The sequence below is a fragment of the Coloeus monedula genome (genome assembly GCF_965178545.1).
Source record: "Coloeus monedula genome assembly, chromosome: 15".
In the NCBI taxonomy this organism is placed as follows: domain Eukaryota; kingdom Metazoa; phylum Chordata; class Aves; order Passeriformes; family Corvidae; genus Coloeus; species Coloeus monedula.
The window spans coordinates 6,640,768-6,657,596 of record NC_138795.1 but is presented as its reverse complement, the minus strand read 5'-3'; the positions used below and the strand labels follow the sequence as shown (position 1 = coordinate 6,657,596).

At 50.7% G+C, this 16,829-nt stretch overlaps 2 protein-coding genes across 5 annotated transcripts; one reads left to right on the top strand and one right to left on the bottom strand.

The window, feature by feature from the left end:
- Nucleotides 1–828: 828 nt before the first annotated feature.
- Nucleotides 829–8,040, top strand: MYOZ3 (myozenin 3). Of its 4 annotated transcripts, none has more exons than XM_082291659.1 (7): nt 829–985; nt 1,881–1,963; nt 2,269–2,432; nt 2,666–2,740; nt 2,844–2,991; nt 3,272–3,443; nt 6,414–8,040. In XM_082291659.1, exons 2-7 carry the CDS (start codon nt 1,933–1,935, stop codon nt 6,574–6,576), a joined length of 753 nt encoding a protein of 250 aa, XP_082147785.1. In that variant the 5' UTR covers nt 829–985; nt 1,881–1,932; the 3' UTR covers nt 6,577–8,040. The 4 variants fall into 4 exon arrangements, with proteins under 4 accessions (XP_082147785.1, XP_082147783.1, XP_082147782.1 ...); XM_082291657.1 differs by having other exon boundaries at nt 1,877–1,963; XM_082291656.1 differs by having other exon boundaries at nt 829–994.
- Nucleotides 8,041–9,358: 1,318 nt separating this feature from the next.
- RBM22 (RNA binding motif protein 22) lies at nt 9,359–16,628 on the bottom strand. The gene is made up of 11 exons (XM_082291783.1): nt 16,545–16,628; nt 15,720–15,773; nt 14,747–14,776; nt 13,616–13,748; nt 13,240–13,340; nt 12,901–13,073; nt 12,166–12,366; nt 11,516–11,680; nt 11,015–11,103; nt 10,376–10,507; nt 9,359–9,684 (listed from the first exon to the last, which is right to left on the bottom strand). Exons 1-11 carry the CDS (start codon nt 16,596–16,598, stop codon nt 9,554–9,556), a joined length of 1,263 nt encoding a protein of 420 aa, XP_082147909.1. The 5' UTR covers nt 16,599–16,628; the 3' UTR covers nt 9,359–9,553.
- Nucleotides 16,629–16,829: the final 201 nt, after the last annotated feature.

Sequence of the window (16,829 nt, the reverse complement as noted above, 5' to 3'; positions counted from 1 at the left end):
ACCCAAGTTCATCACATTGCCATTCCCATCCCCTCTCCAGTGGGATGGAGGCACACACAGGAACTGATGGGTGCTGTGACAGCCAGGGCAGGTGGGAAGAAGTGGGGGACCATGGGGGCTGAAGGAAATGGTAGAAGTTGCAGAGGGTTTGAAGGAGGTGTCAGCACAGAAGATGATTCTGAGCATGTTGGTGTTCCCACACCTTGGGGCCGGTGAGACCAGCACCGGACAAGAGGTTGCCTTTGGGCTGCCAGGCCTCTGGCATATTCCCATTCAGGATGCCCATCACCCCTTCCCTTTCCCCAGGACACGCTGTTGAAGCCAGCCCATCCCTGTTCCCTGGAGTACCTCCACACTGCAGGCTGCCCTTTCTGGAACACAGCCCCAGTTCCCAGGACACATCTCCCGCCCTCGCTGCAGCAGCCACCACAACCTGCCTTCACCGCACCGCTGTATACCCAGCTCAGAAATAAACGGCCGTTATCCCACCCAGGCTGGCTCTGATCTGTCCCTGAGGTGGCACACATGGCACATGGCTACCTCCTGCTGCTGCTACATGTCCCCAAGGGTCAGCCCTGCTCCATGCCAAGTGACAGCATCCGTGTGGGCCAGCTGTGCTTCACGCTGGGGTGATGGCATCCTGGTCCCCAAGGGTCAGAGCCCTGCTCCATGCCAGGATTATGGCATCCTTATCCCTGTGAGTCAGACCTGTTCTGTGCTGGGGTGACGGCATCCCAGTCCTCAAGGGTCACAGCCCTGCTCCGCCCCCTTTCTCAGCCAGAAATAACTTGTGTCCCGTGGCTGGACCTTGGCATCTGGGCTGGAGCCCAGGACGTGTTGGGGCAAGCAGCAGGAGCCCAAGGGTGCCGTGAAGGGCCAGCAGGGGCCACCGAGTGCTGGTGACTGCAGCTTGGCTTCAGTCTCATCCCCAGTGCAGCAGGAGAAGCATCTTCAGCCCCCAGCATCTGGGGTATCCCCTGGCCAGGTAGGGAAGGTGAGGTTCCACGCGGGGGTCAGCAGCTGGGTGGGTGCACAGGGCTTGGGGACGTCCTTGGAAAAGGGGACACCACCACTGTGGGGGTCAGTGTAGAGTCTCCCTGGAGCGGGGTGGAGGGAAGGATGGGGTGCAGGTCCCTGGCTCGTTGTGGGGATGGTTAATGCTGAACTCAGAGCTGGCAGGGAGCTGCGTGCCAGGCACCCCAGCCCCATGGAGACCCCGGCACTGCAGGGCCCTTAGGGGAAGCTGGCCAGCATCAGCCTGAGCTGAGGGATGCCAGATGCACCCGAGTCGAGCAGCACTTGTGGAGCCGAGCACCCCAGCAGTACAGGAGGGTTCTGCTGCAGATGGGCAGCTCAGGGGGCTCAGACTGGGGCTGGTTTCCAGCTGCCTCTCCGCAATGGAGCAACACAGACGGGTGGTCCCATGACCCTTCTTGCTGCTGGCTGGGTTCACCAGCTCCCTGCAGGTTCAGGGTTGCAGCTCCTGCACCCTTGGGGCCAGCAGCTGAAAATAGCTCTGCTAAGGCGGAGGTGCTGGGGGGGTGGCAGCCAGGGCCCCCGCTTGGCTGGCAGCTGCTGCTCCCAGGGCGCTCGAGGCACAAGGACAGTGGCTTGCTGTGGGCAAGGACAGAGGCAAGGACGGTTTCTGCCCTAAAGAAAGGCAGAGAGGAAGAATGACAGGCAGGGGCTGAGGGGCAGCATGGTTTGAACATTCCCTGTGTCTGTTGAAGGGGACAGCGAGCGATGCAGGGAGATGCTTAGGGATGGTGCTGACGAGGGGAGATGCTCAGCTGAATCCTAGCACGTCTCTGGGGCGTGTCTGGGGCTGACACATGCCCATGCTTGGTGTCACTCCCAGGGTGCTTCTCTCTTCCAGCCAGATAGGATCCATCCCCCTCCCACAGAGCTGCCCCAGGAGCACGGCAGCAAGTGATGGCCATCATGAGACCGGGCCCTCAAGATGGTAAGGGGGTGCAGGGGTGTCACCAGCCCCAGGGCAGTGCTGCCCTCCTTGACTATGAGCCAGACCCAGCTCTGGTACAGGCCATTGGCCCTGCTTTTGCTGGAATGGTCCATGCACAGGGTGGGAGAGGCTTCTTGAACCTCTGGAGCTCTCTGACAGTTCCTCACACTGAGGAAATGCCAGTCCCTGGCACGGGCAAACGGCCCAGCCACAAAACAGGGACCCCAAGGAGGGGATACACTGTCTGTGCTGGCTTGGGAGTCCCCAACACTGCAGCGTCCTCAGCTGTAGCTGTGCTCTCCCAGCCTCCCCAGAGCCCCAGCTGGATCTGGGGAAGAAGATGAGCACAACACAGGATGTGATGATTGAGGAGCTCTCCCTGCGGAACAACCGCGGCTCCCGGCTCTTCCAGCAGCGCCAGAAGCGGATGCAGCGCTTTGTCTTTGAGCATCCCAGTGGCTCCAGGCAGGTGGGTCTGAGGACAGCCCTTCCCTGGCTCTTGCAGCCTTTCCAGGGAAGGAATTCCTGGTGGAGTCAGTGGTCTCTCTGCAGGGCAGCCATGCTTGGCTGACTGCTATGCAGAAATGGAGAGATGTCCCAGGGGGCTGGGCATGGAGATGGGCAAACACGGGGTTCAATATCCACCAAAGAGGAGGGGGATGGTACTGATCCCCCTCTGCACCCACTTATTGTCTCCTGCAGCTCCCAGGGCAAGGGGCAGGTGGTTCACACCACACTGGGAAAGGTGATTCAGAAGGGACAGTGAATGAACAGATGGTGAGTAAATAAAGGAAGCTCTGAGGTGCTTTCAACCACCCCCTGCATTCCAGCTGGGGCAGGGGGAGTCCCCCCCTGTGCCTGTTAACTCTCCCCTCCACAGGCAGGGGAGAATGCCGGGGGCCAGGAGAATTATCACTCCGAGCTCCATGTGGCAGCATCACCCCAGGGTGGCCCCCCAGAAGTACCCAAGAAGTCAGAGAAGGTCTTTCACATGAGCAAAGTCCTGAACCCCAGTGCCTTGGCCCCAGGTAAGCCAATGCTGCCTGCACCCGAACCCGACACTGCTGTGATCTCAGCAACATGGGGCTGGAGGCAGTGAGCTGCTGCCTGCTGAGGGGTCTGCCCAAAACCCTTCCCCAGAGATTTTAAATGTACAGATATATATACCTACATATTTATGTTATAGATACGCATTCCTGGCCCCAGTAACAGGTCTTCCATGGCCATGCAGAGGCCAGGCTGCTCCCAGGCCCCTGCCTCAGCCTGGCTGTGGCCCCAGCAGCCCACACTGTCTCTCCCCCTGCACAGGGTACTCGAGCCCCCTCAAAGAAATCCCCCATGAGAAGTTCAATGTCACCGCCATCCCCAAGGGCTACCGGTCCCCGTGGCAGGAGCTCTTTGGTGACAGGGATGATGCCATGTATGGCAAGAACCAGCTGCCCATGAGACCCCCTGCGTGGGACTTCAAGAGCTTCAACAGGTAACAGGGGCAGACACCACCAGCCAGGCCAGCCCTTGGCCAAGCCCTTCAGCCTCGAGGAGCACCCACCATCCTGCCAGGGAAATGCAACAGTCTATGCCCTTCTTTTATCCCACAGGGGCACAGCAAGGGCTCAGGATGCTCTTTTCCTGCTCAAGAGCTCCTCTGTGGCTCCTTGCAAAGGTCCCTGCCTCCATCAGTTCTCTCCCAGATCTCCTCTCAGCTCCACCACTGGGTTTGCATAGCCTTAAGCAGCTTAATCTCACTGGGTAACCTCAGGGATGAAATTTGGGAGGGCCAACTCTTATGCACATGGTCCTGGAGAAGGAATCACTCCTGTTCCCAGCTGGGCTCAGCTCTGGGCTGGGTGGAGGAATGACACAGACAGTGCCAAGTCTCTTTCCTAATTTCCTTAAGGTATTCAAGCAGCTGCTGGAAGCAGTGGGGGTATAAGGTTAATCTTCCCACAGAGTGCTAAGAGGTCACCAGACTCCTTCCAAGCACCTGCTTGAGCCCAAAGCCTCCAGGCCAGGGGGTTTCTGGTGGCTCAGTCTGGCAAGCTCCATGCCCTGTGGCTGCTTCTGATGGAGCATGGCTGGTGCCTCCTCACACCTCCAAATTACACCAGGGTCAAAGTTGGGACCCTGGAGGAAAGACTGCCAAGACAGATCTCCTTTCTGGAAAGGTGCTTGGTGGGGGTCCAGGAGATGGAGATCTGGTGATGCCTTTTCCTGGTCTTAAAATCAAGAGTCAGACACGGTTAGAAGGGGAGAAGGGATTTTACCTTGGTATTTATTTTAAGGATCCTTAGGTGCACATGTCCAGGTCACATGCATCGAGATGCACCCCGCCGAGTCTATCTCCCCAGCATCGCATATAACATTATAGGTGTTACTAATTAGCAGATCTATCAAAGATTCCCCAGTGAGAGGCTCAAGTGAGCCCCACTCCCCAAGGAACCTTCCCCTGGATGGTTCTATCTTGGTTTACAGAATGTGTTCTGGAGAGGACCTTGGGGTCTGAGGCACACTGATCCCTAGCTACAAAGCTTCTAAAAGGTTGAGTCTCTCAGCTTGACAAACAAGTCCAAGAATGTAAGCAATAAGCACTAGGAATACAGAAGTTGTAAAAAAGGATAACAGGGTTATAAAAGAAAAGGCAAAAATCTTCATGGCATCAGTGGTAGCAAAGCACCAGCAGCCCATGGTAAAATAATGAGAACTGAACTTTTGAGCTGAACATCATCCCAGGGAATCAGCAAAAGAAGTCCTGTCTGTCCTTTTTCCCGAAAACCTCTGTCATGAGGATGGAATTATATTGGCTTTGGTGGCCTGGCTAAAGTCACCTTCCAGTAGGCAAGTTCCCACTGGAGTTTCCCCCCCGGACACAGCACTGCTCCCCAGCAGACCACGTGCCAACAGCAGCTCCCCTGCGCCCACCCCAGGGCTGGATTTGAGGCGTGGGGGACGTGACTGCTGTGCTTTGAGTACTTGGCAGAAGGGGCTGTAGGGGACCACAACCCCTCAGTGTGGGAAAAGCCATCCTAAAGGGCAAAGATGAGCCTGGCCACCACTGTCCCTTTGCTGCTCTCCTCCCCCTCAGCCCCGGGGCTTTGCCATGTGGCTCTCCTTGAGGAGTTACAGCCAAGGAGGAGCTGCAGGGGGAGAACAAGGAGCTGCTGCTGCAGACACTTGGCTCTTTTCTTTCAACATTTAGCCATGTTCCTGCCTCAGGATTTATTTATGGACAGGGACTGAAGCAAGGGCATGTTTCTGAATAATACTCTACCCTGTACCATTTCTCCCCTCTCACACACTGCCTTTCTATTTAAAGTCTTCAACTGTAATTTAATACAGATGGATGCTAATTTAACTCCAAGCCTCTTGCCACCTCCTCTAATTCTTCAGTGAGGCAGGAAGATTCAGAAAGCCAATCTGCCTTTAACTGGGCTTTTCATGATCTTCCAAGCTGTTGGCTTTTAAATCACTTCTCAGCTCAAATACCAAACCACAGAAAAACAAGCTTTTTGGAACAAACTGGCTATCGAAAGCCAGTGGTCTTGCCTAAGGCTAGTTGAATCCAAGCACAGCTCTCATGGGTCACAGAGCAAGGGCAGGTCCACCACCTCCACAGCAACTGCGTTAAAGCAGGCTGATTTATTCCCAATTTTAAATGTTCAGAGTGTGATGCAAAAACCTTGGGCCACCTTGCTGAGCTGTGCTGCCTTAAGAGAGAGGGAAAACCAAGCTTTGACAAAGACTCTCTTTTCCCATAAGAAAGTTCCTAGAACAAGCCTCTCTCTTTTGCCTTTCCCCCTCTTATTTCTCCTGTTGCAAAACAGTGCCACGTTATTCTTGTGCTAGCAGTGCTTCCCAAAGCAAACATTCCCAGTTTTGCCTCACTGATAGCTCAGCCTCTATGTGCTGCTCCAAAACCAACATTCTTGGCTTTTTGGGGGCTGGCACACTCTTCCCCAGCCCCTTTCCACATTTCTCTGGAAAGAGACGACAGCTCTTGCCCCCACACTGCTCCTCCTGTTAGTCATTGTTCATGAGGAGCCATCCCAAAAGGTGGGAGGGAGCCAGGGCCAATAGAGGTGCATGTGCTGGAGTGACCCGGAGCAGCACCCTCAGCCTCAGCCCTCTGCAGGACACAGGAGCTGCAAACAAGGCACTTTCAAGCACTGTCACTGGTGTCTGAATCTAAGCCCTTCCATGTGCAGAACACTTCCACCAACACCCAGGCCTCGAACCCCACTGTCCAGGCTTGCCAAAGCTTGAGTTGAGGTGAGCTCTGTACCAGAGAACCACCTCGCTGGGCTGGCAGGGCTCTAACAGCGTGCTGGGGAGGAAGAGGAGGGTTGTCATTTCTAACAGGCATTGCTACATTGTGCTGGACTCAGCAAATCCAGACTTTTTCTAACACCTTCACAACATCTCGTGACTAAGTGTGCTTCTCCTTGTGCTGCAGGACTCCGGCCCCGTTTGACAGGGCGTTGGTTGGTGAGCTGTTCTCTTTGCCCACCGTAGAGCTGGATAACCTGAGTGTGCTGGAGGTGATTTCCCACAGGCCCAACTTCAACAGGGTGGCCCAAGGCTGGGTGCGGATCCTGCCGGAGAGCGAAGAGCTGTAGGATGTGCGTTCCCTTCTCCACAACCACGGATGGTTCCCTCACTGGACTCGGACACACTCGCAGGGGAGGGGAGGGGGGGCAGGTATCCTTCAGGAAAGCTCAGCTGGTGGGCTCAGGTTGTCATCTTTGAATGGGGTTTAAATGAGCTTGAGTGTGGGACCATTCTGAATTCCCCTTGCAGTCAGTGCCAAGCCAACCAGCCAAGTCCTCGCTGTTAATCCAGCAGACCCCTGCAAGTTCCCGTACAAAACATCCCGTACAGCCTGTCCTCCTCCCTGCCTCATGGAAAACGGCAGCACCCCAGCTGCAGCACACCAAGCTGCCCCACTGCACCTTCACTGACATGCGAGACCTGCTCGGACAGCTGGTGCTTTTGCAGAGAAACTCCCATCTTCAGGACAACCCTGCATCTGTCATTCCAGTCAGGATGCAGAGAGGAGGTGATAATGGAAGAGCAGTAGCAAAACAAGTTACTTGAGGCATTGGCATGTTAAAAGCAGCTACCTTGAGCTTGGCTGGACAACAAAAACAAATGAAGGAGTGGGAATCTACCTGTTTACCAACACAGCACAGCCAGGATAGAGGGGAGAGGAATGCTGGGAGCTGGGAACTTGTGCCCTGTTTTCCACAAGCTGCTGGCTAGCACTTGGCAGCTATTTTCCCCTTCCTACCGCTATTTGCATGCCTTGCTTGAACATCCAGTCTAGGCCCTTTGAGTGACTTATGCCAGATTTGCTCCATGTAGTTGGTCAAGGATCAGGCCCTGCCTGGACCTGCTGCCCTGCAGAACCACACCAACGTGGGGATGCTGCCAGGGTGTTCTGGTAACTTCAACAGCAGTGGAAAGGAAAAGCAGCATGGCTGTGCCACCAGAGCAAGCACGGGCCTCCCTGGGAATGTGAAAATCAGCAGTGAGGATTCAACTACACCAATGTTTTCAGCAGTGACACACAGTGGGACATGCAGCTAACAACAGCCTACAGTCATTGGAACATCTGGGCAACCCCACTCACAAAAATTGCTGACAACACAGGCTTCCTCCAATTGCTTTTGTCAGGTTCCTAATGTTACCCTTACTTATACTCCCAAAAGCACCAGGATAAAAGTTTCTTTTTCCACCACTGTGGTTAAATGGGGTGAGTAAATGTTGTGGTAAAAATGCAGCTAGCAGCTATCTCATTTGTAAAGTTTGTAACACTGTGCAGAGCAAACCCCACGCAGGGATTCTGCTGCCACAACACATCATTCAGGTGGGAAGTTTTCATTACTCTAGGTCTCCCACAGAAGAAGGAGGGGGCAAGCAAATGGAAAGAAAAGAGGTTTGTTCCTTAGAAATAATAAATCTATGATGCTTAAATGCTGCCCTGTTCCAATTCCATTTCCCTCCTCTTCGTCCATCAGCTGCAGAACCTGGGCACCCTGGGTAACTGGCTGGAAATAATAAATAAACTGGGATGATGTGAAGCCTCTTGCATTCCAAATTTGTCACAGCACTCACAGATCCCAGCTATGGAGACTCAGGGCCAGAGCAGTGGTAAATGCCACAGCCCCCTCCCATCCACCAGCAGCATCTGCTGTCCAACACCACCCTGGGACAGTTCTTCCTGACAAAAGCTGAACTAATTACCCACACCCAAAGCCCAGCTCTTTCACCACAGAAAGCCAGCCTGTGGTGCCACAAGTGCTACACCTCCTCTGACAGGCTGGCAGGGCTGGCACCATGATGGGACCCAGTGGCACTGTACAGGACAGCACATGAAACTAAAATCTGACGTGCCTGTCCTTGCCCATGTAGGATCTTGGCTGTGGCTGCAGTCACATAAAAACCAGACCAAGTCCTCAGACACTGTGCTCCAGGAAGCTGGGTCAAAGCACAGTGTTGAAAAATTAAAATATTTTATGTACTTTTTAAAAAACAAGCAAATGAAACTCCAGAACAGGCCCAATGCCGTTACAAAGACATCCACAGATCCACTGCATGAAAGCAGCTAATATGGAGATAAACCTAAAATCCTCCAGCCACATGTACACAGACCTCACTCAGCAGCAGGCTGCAGGCAGGATACAGCTGCTCCCAGGCAACCACTACACTTGGAGCACAGAAAGAAGAGTTTCACATCTTATCAAAGCAAGATGAAGTAGGACCCATGTCACAGCTTACAGGGACACTGTCTCACAGGCCTTGAGAATCCCAAATCTCCTCAAGAGCAGCTTGCAACTGCATCCTGCCCTGTCCTGCAGATGCAGGCAGCACAAGCCCAGGCTCTGGGGCCACTGAGGGGGCTGTCACCTGGCTAAATCAGACAACTGCTGACCTGTCACTCCATGTCATGCCCGCACTGCCTGGGGGCTGCTCGCTTGACCCAGCATTCGTCCTGCTCAGGATGTACAGGATTAAAAGTGATGCACTAAAAAAGGATTTGTTTTCTTGTCTTTTTTAATCAAGAAGTCAGGATAAAGGAGAGGGGAAGATTTTGTGTAGTGGTAAGGCCAAGCCATGGGTTTGGCAGGTCTGATGAACTTGTTTTTCAACTCTTACTCAGTCCTGGTTTAATACCTCATTAGAATAATATGTCATTAGTTATCTGATAGAGAAGAGTCTCTGGTTACATTTTAACAGTCCATAACCTTCTGACTGAGGGTATCAACGGGCTTGAAAAGCGTTCAGTTTTGTTTTTCCAGAAGTTTATTTCAAAAGTGTGCCAATGGGATACACAGACAGCACTGTAATTCTGGTACCCCAGACCCACAGACCCCCAACAGCCCTTCTGTCTGTCCCCCACCCACCCCCCACACTAATAGAAAGACCTGGGACTTATCAAGAATTCAATTATAAGCGGAGACACGGAGCTCAGCTTGCCCTGTGGCTGCAAGCAGGGAAATAAGGCGTCTCTAGCTCACCCACAGCTCAACATATCGTGCTACCATGGTAACTAGAAAATAACATTTACTTCAAGGATGAGGGTGGCAGGATGTGCTAGGGGCTGCTGTGCTTTCCTGCGTGGGCACCCATCCTCTGGGGATCCTGGGATGGGTAGTGGATGGGGCCTGGGGCTCTCATGAAGGGAGGTGGGGGTCCCATGGCGTGGAACATGTGTGGTCCGAAACCTGCAGAAACAGAGTTGGCAGCTTCAGGCAAAGCAACAGAAAACCCAGTGTGTGTGTGTACTGCTGCTTCAAAGTACTGACACCACAGCTGGCTGACAGCTGTGCCTCACAAATGTGCACACCTCCCATCTTCCCTGAACTCCTGCCCCTCTTTTCAGTACAACTAGGGGCAATCCCTACCCAATACACATCCTTACTCACAGATAAAAGCTGGTGGGGGAACCAGGCAGGTGTCTGTAATACCCATCTGAATGTTTTCTACCCAACCACAGAGCAGAGCAAATGCATTCACAAGAGTCCAAAACTCCATTAAAAAATAAAAGCATCTCTGGAGAGATATACAGAGAGCCAAGGACACGCTGGCATTCAAACAGCTGCAAAATTACCCTTTGAAGTCTGGGTTAATGTGGCATTTACATAGCCAGCAAAAGCACTGAGTAGGTCTCAGTACCAGTAACAGGGATCTCCAACATGCCTGGGAATTTGCAAGCAAATACCAACCACAACAGGCAGCTCAGTTTAATTAAACTGTGCTGACAGCTCAGTTTAGATCATCCGTTTACACTGTGTGATCAGGGATGAGGAAAATCAGCTCAGGGCATGCATCAGTGCTGCAGCACGGCCTGGCAAGGAGGAAGAGACCATCTAACACTGAATTTCACACCCCCACTTGAGCGGGAAACACAAGTACCTGGAGGCGGTGGTGGAGCAATGCCAGGAGGAGGTGGCAGGGCAATGTTCACCACAGCAGAAGGACCACTTGGAGGTAGATTGAAGTAATTTGCAGAAGCCTCCTCTTCTGCAGCTGGAGGAGGGGGGAGGGCTGCAGAGAAAGTACATACAGCTATGGAAAACCTCTCAGGCAAGACAAGCAGAGGTGTCTGCCTCCAGAGAGGGAGCACAACCCATGCTTTCAAAAGGGAAAAATGAATGTTGCATGTATGAACTGGAGTGCAAAGCAGAACTGCCCTGAAACCCCAGTTACCAATTTCCTTCATCTGAAACCAGCTTTGCTTTTTCCATCATCGCCCAGTGGACTAAGAAGACTTTTAAAAAGTGTGGGTTGCCAGTATCTCTGACCTAACTAGGTTGAGTTCATCTTTAACTTTTCACTCATCACATAAAGAATTCTCTTTTCATCAAGGATTTGCTCCTAGACAAAACTCATCTCCCATCCAGCTGGATCTGCTGCAAACCTGTTTTAACTGCTCTGGGCTCACCACTGCCTCTACCATCCTGAGGTGTCACTGCTCCCAGAAGTTTAACAGCAGCCTTGCTCATGGAAGTGGGTCAGCATTAAGTGTTTCAGAGATTAATACAACTCCCTTACCTCCAGGAAGCCCTGGAACTGGCTCCAGCTTTATCCCGGATTCTGTAGTGCCTTCCTTGTCCTTTTCTTTTCCTCTTGCTGCCTGGGACCTGAAAAACAGACAGAAGTTTGAGAATAAAGATGAGAAAAGCAGGATAAGGAGATATTTACACCACAGTAGTTTCACATTATCTATTCCAGATCCATTTCTTCAGGCCAAAGATGAAAAACTCACAGAACATCAGACAGATGGCACCAAGTTTGCAAACAGTGCCTACAGGAGATGGACTAGGAACAAAGCTACCAAAACTCATCCATAATCCTCAACCAAGAAATCCCTTATGCTACTTGTGTTATCTCCAACCCAGATCCCAGTGTAAAAAGAAAACCAAAATGCAAGAGGACCCCAATTATTTACCAAACAAGTAACTACTTCTGCATAATAGCCAATCCTGCTCATCAAGACTCTAAACTGAGAAAAGAACCTTGCAGATCCTCCAGGCTTCTTCCCCCTACACTCACCTTCCCCATTTGACGTTGAGCCTGCGGCCGTTGACGATGAGTTTGTTGAAGGATTTCTCAGCAGCCACCTCTGCAGCCTGTCTGGTGGCAAACTGGATGAAAGCACATTGCTGCCTCTGCACCACCGTTATCGTCCGGATCTCCCCAAACTGGTAGAAGTGATTTCTGCGTGGGGAAAAAAATTGACTATGATTCCCCACTCCCCCTAGTCACAGAGTGCAGGGCAGGTGAAATAGAGGTATGCTCAGAAACTTTCTCTTCTCCACCCCCTGTTCAATCTAATCATTAGAAATCAAGGATCAATCAATTAATCATAATTAGCCCTCTGTGCAATTACGAAGCAATAAAAGCTCTGCAGCAGCTTCTCTCAGTAGGTAGCTAGAGGATACAGAACTTCCTTGTAAAAAGGGTTACACAGTATCCCAAACAGCTCAGAAGGATGACTCATCTTTAAAGAAATAGATTTCAATCAAAGCATTTGAAATGTGCCTGTTTGTTCTTCAACAAGCTGGCACTCCTCTGCACTTGCCCACCAACCAGTTCCCCATTAAGAAAAACTGAAAACCAGATTTATTTTTGTTCCTCACTTGAAGAGCTGTTATCAAAGTGTCAAACAAAAAGGCAAGGGCAATACAAATGCACCAACACACCTGAGATCTGATTCAGTGATGGTATCTCCAAGCCCTCCAACATACAGTGTAGTAATAGTCTTGTCTTCAGGAGGATCTAGACGAGGCATGGTTGATGCTCGTTTCAGAAGTTTGTCAGCCACAGGATCATTAATTCCATAGTAACGATCTTTGATGTTCTGGTCAGCCAGAGGATCGTCTGGATCTGTAGGTTTCTCATGTCTAAGGTTCAACAAACATAGGATTTTATAACACTGGGGATGACTGAATGGATTAAAATGACTGCAGCTGCCAGTTTCCCTTCTCAAGGCCTCAGGTCAATTATATCCTTAACCCTGTCCACATAAACATGCCAAAATGGAACAAAGCCCTGAAAACTTCAGCTGCAGCCAGGACTGCATCAAGTTCTGAATGAATGGCACTTCAGACAGCTCAACACCCAGCACTGCATAACACAAGAGCTGGGTTTCAAACACCCTCTTGTTCAAATACAAAGATCTCTGCTTGAGGGGACTGACGCCATGAAGGGGAAAAATGAACTACACAAGAGAAGAGCTGCAGTCACTGCTTTGGCAAATCACACAGCCAACTTCCTACAAACCAACCTGCCACCACAGAGATTCATTTTCTGGCACTGGATGCAAGTTTTGCCCTGACCCCAATCACTGTAGTGTGCCTCCTGCCCACTTCAGCATCTCCAAGGGAAGCAGCATCTGACTGTGGTGAACAGATTGACTGTTCAAGCTGTGTCTGTACCTGTAGGGACACTCCTCTCCTCTCTTGCACTCTCCTTTTACCCAGAAGGAACAGATGTGAGGACGGTTGCGTTTGTAGTACGGAGTGGTTCGGGCCAGCTTCAGCAGCATGTCACTGGTAGAAGTAGCTTTTCCTAGTGCACCAACTGGTCTAGTGCCATCAGAATTGGCTATCTAAAAGCAGGTAGAACACAGATAATTATGTGTGTATCAGCACTGAACACTAATGCACAGAATCAGAGCATTCTGATTAAAAGTGATTTTAAGAGAAGCTAGGTCATTGCTCCCCTTTCCTCCCCACACACAGCCACACAAAAAGCATGATCATGGCTACACTTACCTCTCGCTCCATGTTCTGGGTGTAGTATTCTTTGTTCACATCAGATTTAGGCATTTCATCTTTAAGGGAGAGTCCTGCATCCCGGACTTGGATAGGCAAACCTAAAATGAAACAAAAAACCCCCAACAAATCCATATGAAGAACAAGCTGAAAGAGCAGAAATAGTGATTTCTGCAATCTGCAGTGACCACAGATAACTCATCTGCTGCTCAGGGAAACCACTCTGCCCTTGAACCTCTGAAGAGACATGACCACCAAGACCTGTTCTTCTCAAAGGCTGTCCAGTGCCAGTTACATGCACACATTTAAAGTCATTTCACCACATCCCATTTCAGAGGGCAGCTCCTTGTCTTGGATCAGGTTTTTGGGTACACACCATATTCCAGGTCCAGCAGGCAGGTCTGACAGACGTTCTTCAGCTTGCTGCAGGTCTGGCACACTTCTGTCTTCTTGAAGCGCATCCGCACCCCGGGGCACCAGCGGAACACTGTGAAAGGCCTGGCACAAATCTGGGACAGAAAGACGACACAGCGTCTGCTTCTTGCATGGAAACAAACTCCAAACTCACCCAGCCTCTTCAAACCATAAATACAACTTCTTTGTCCTAAAGCTAAGACACAGAGCTCAGGAAATACTTGTTTCTGTTTGGGGCTTTACTTTGACAAGAGAAAATTTTAGGGAAGTTCTTTTTCTTGTTGTTTTTCTTTGTATTTATCACAATAACTCGAGTGCAGATCTACTCAAAGACACAGAAATTCTCTTTGATTCCAGGTGATGTCAGTGTGGAGCTTCTAGAGATGAATTACAATGATGGATACATCAGGCACCAGCACAGCAGCAACCCAGGAGAGGTTATGAGATCTTTGGTCCACAAGAGTGATGCTCCCTCTCATCTCATGGAATGATGCATCTGCTTCCTCTGCATGTACAGCTTGAGCACATACTACAATCTCAATCTGTACAGATTTCAACATATACCTTCTCTCTACCTCAGACAAAAAGTGATAAAAGGGCAAAACCCTCCTTTAATTTCCCTCAGTCCAGGCAATACTGAGTATTTCCTGCTCTTGGAAATAACCGTGGCTTTTAGACAACCAACACAAATCACCACGTAGCCATGAATAACATATGCACAGCAGAACCCAAACTCCAGGTATTTTGCACTTCTGAGTAAAAATGACAGACTTGCACAAGAAAACACAGATCATTTAAGATGCTGAAGGAACTTCAAATACAGTACAACAGTATTCACAAAACCTTGTTCTGATAAATGTGAAGATGTTTAGACAGACTTAGGATATGCTCCATAATTTTACTATTTTAGGACCAACTGACTTTGTCTAACAAGCAAAGTAGACTGACCTAAAAATGTATGGAGTTACATAAACATTTTAAGTTAACCCAGATAAGCACTCTTCTGAAGCTGACAGGTTTTTAATCATTAAAATGTATTATTCCTAGACATGCACCTATTTTGACATTCTTTCCTCAAAAGACATAAACATACCTTGCATTCTTTCCCATACTTTTCTTTGGTCTGAAATATAATAAAAACCAGTAAAAGAAAACATGAAATATCAATTCAACATAAAACATAAAACATATCATTGACATTATAACACAGTAGTTTTTTCATAATTATGCTGCATTTAGACTCACTCACCCCTATGTATTTGGCTTACCCCCTGGAAGGTCAACAGGATAAAAAAACCCCAATCCTAAATACTTTCAATACACTTTTGGTTTAGAAACATTCATTAAAAACAGAGTATTTTAAGTCCCACCTTCTGTACTGATGGAAGGTGAGAACGAAAAGGAGCATTAACAGCTCTTTTTAAGGAAAGATGATGTGACATGAAAGAAGCCCATGAAAACAAACAGGTTTTGAAATATCACCTATACTAGCATTAGGGTTATGTTTCATAAGAACAACACAATCTCTCTTAGGAAACTTTGTGGAACACAAATGTGAAGCAGATCATGTCAATGTAGGTCACAGGCAACCAGGCCAGGCAGAGAAAAGCAACATAACATGGACTGACTCACCCTGCAGAGAGGAAACCAAGGAAAACAAACAGGAACTTAAACTATCTTCATAAGTCACCTTTAACTGAATTTTAGAGGTGTGTGTCACATTTTAGAAATTGTGCTAATTAGTATTTCAGCAGCTCACAGCTCTCCATGTTGCGGAGTTTGCCAATACTAAAACTTCATTTTCTATTATTTCCTGAACTCCAGACACTGGATTGTGTCATCTTCCTCTCCTTTTTGATTGATTTGTTCTATAATCACACCCCTAACCATGGTATTACACACCAGCAATGGCTGGAACCAGACCCTGTTGTGCAGAACCAGCTATTCAGGAGTGTGTGTTCACTTCAGCATCTCCTCTTGTACCCAGCCCTATTTTAGTCCCCAACCCACAGTTTTAGGGCCACCACAGACAGAGGGAAGGACTGCAGGGTCCAACAGGCACATACCATCCGAATATAGGGATTTTCTCCAAGACATGTCTGGCACAGGATAGGGAAGTCCTGAATCGAGCAAGAAGAAATCAGGAATTTTTAACAAGCTCTGCCATCACAACAGCATTCAAGTCACACTCTGAGAAATGTTCTAGTTTAACTCATCAAACAAATTAAAAGATACAAATGGATTCAAAGACACCGTGAGAGCTGCAAGACACGACCCAGGCCCAAACTATTATAGAATGATAATCTGCTGGCTATTGTAGCTTTAAGTAAAACTTAGAATAAACAAACAAAAAGCGTGTTCTTGAGATCTGAACCTGTCAGTGCACGGACTGCAGCAGCTGACACCGTCCCCGTTATCCCTCAGCAGCGATTGTCTGCACTGGGCCCGCTCAGGAGATGCTTCAGCTCTAAGGGACGCGGCCACGGGCACACGAGGGGCCCAGCTCAGCCCGCGCAGCGCTGGAAGGGCTCCGAGCCGCCACAGCCCCGGACCGCGGCGCGGGGGAAGGGCCGGCAGAGCAGCTTGTTCCCTCCGCGCCGTAAGGAGGGGCCGGGGAGCCGCGGCTGAGCCCTCCCGGGCGGCAGAACGGCACGTCCCCAGGGCAAGTGGCGGGTCCGCAGGGCAAGTGGCGGGTCCGCAGGGCAAGTGGCGGGTCCCCAGGGCAAGTGGCGGGTCCCGCGGGACGGTCCCAGGCCCGGGGCCGGCCTCCCCGCATTCTCCTCGCCTCCGCGGCCTTGCCGCCACACATGCTCCCGCAGCGCAGCAGGGCCCCGCCGGCCCAGGCCCGCTCGTCCCGGCTGTCCCGGCCGTTCGCCGCCGCCCCCGCTCACCGCATCCTCCCAGTTCTGCCGGTTGTAGGTGTTGGAGCCCAGCGATGTGGACATGGCGGCTCCGCTCCGCTGCCGGCAGGCGGCGGCCGGAAGTGACGCCACTTCCACCAGCGCCGTGACGGAAAAGGCGGGCTGAAAGAGCGATGACGTCACAGCGCGCGGCCGCAAGGGGCGCTCCAGGCACAGCTCAACGGGCGAGACCACGGGCACCGAGAAGGGGGGGGAGCTCGGGGACGAGACCATTGCGAAAAGACGGGGGAGGTCCGCTTTTTGTTTTGTTTGAAT

Bases quoted from the DNA above. Each gene is read 5' to 3' on its own strand.
- MYOZ3 (XM_082291659.1), top strand. From the start codon at position 1,933: ATGGCCATCATGAGACCGGGCCCTCAAGATG. The intron at 2,741-2,843 runs GTGAGTAAATAA...TCCCCTCCACAG, and splicing joins GGACAGTGAATGAACAGATG to GCAGGGGAGAATGCCGGGGG. The intron at 3,444-6,413 runs GTAACAGGGGCA...CTTGTGCTGCAG, and splicing joins GACTTCAAGAGCTTCAACAG to GACTCCGGCCCCGTTTGACA.
- RBM22 (XM_082291783.1), bottom strand. From the start codon at position 16,598: ATGTCCACATCGCTGGGCTCCAACACCTACAACCGGCAGAACTGGGAG. The intron at 15,774-16,544 runs GTGAGCGGGGGC...TGCTCGATTCAG, and splicing joins GGCAGAACTGGGAGGATGCG to GACTTCCCTATCCTGTGCCA. The intron at 12,367-12,900 runs GTACAGACACAG...GTTGAACCTTAG, and splicing joins GGAGAGGAGTGTCCCTACAG to ACATGAGAAACCTACAGATC.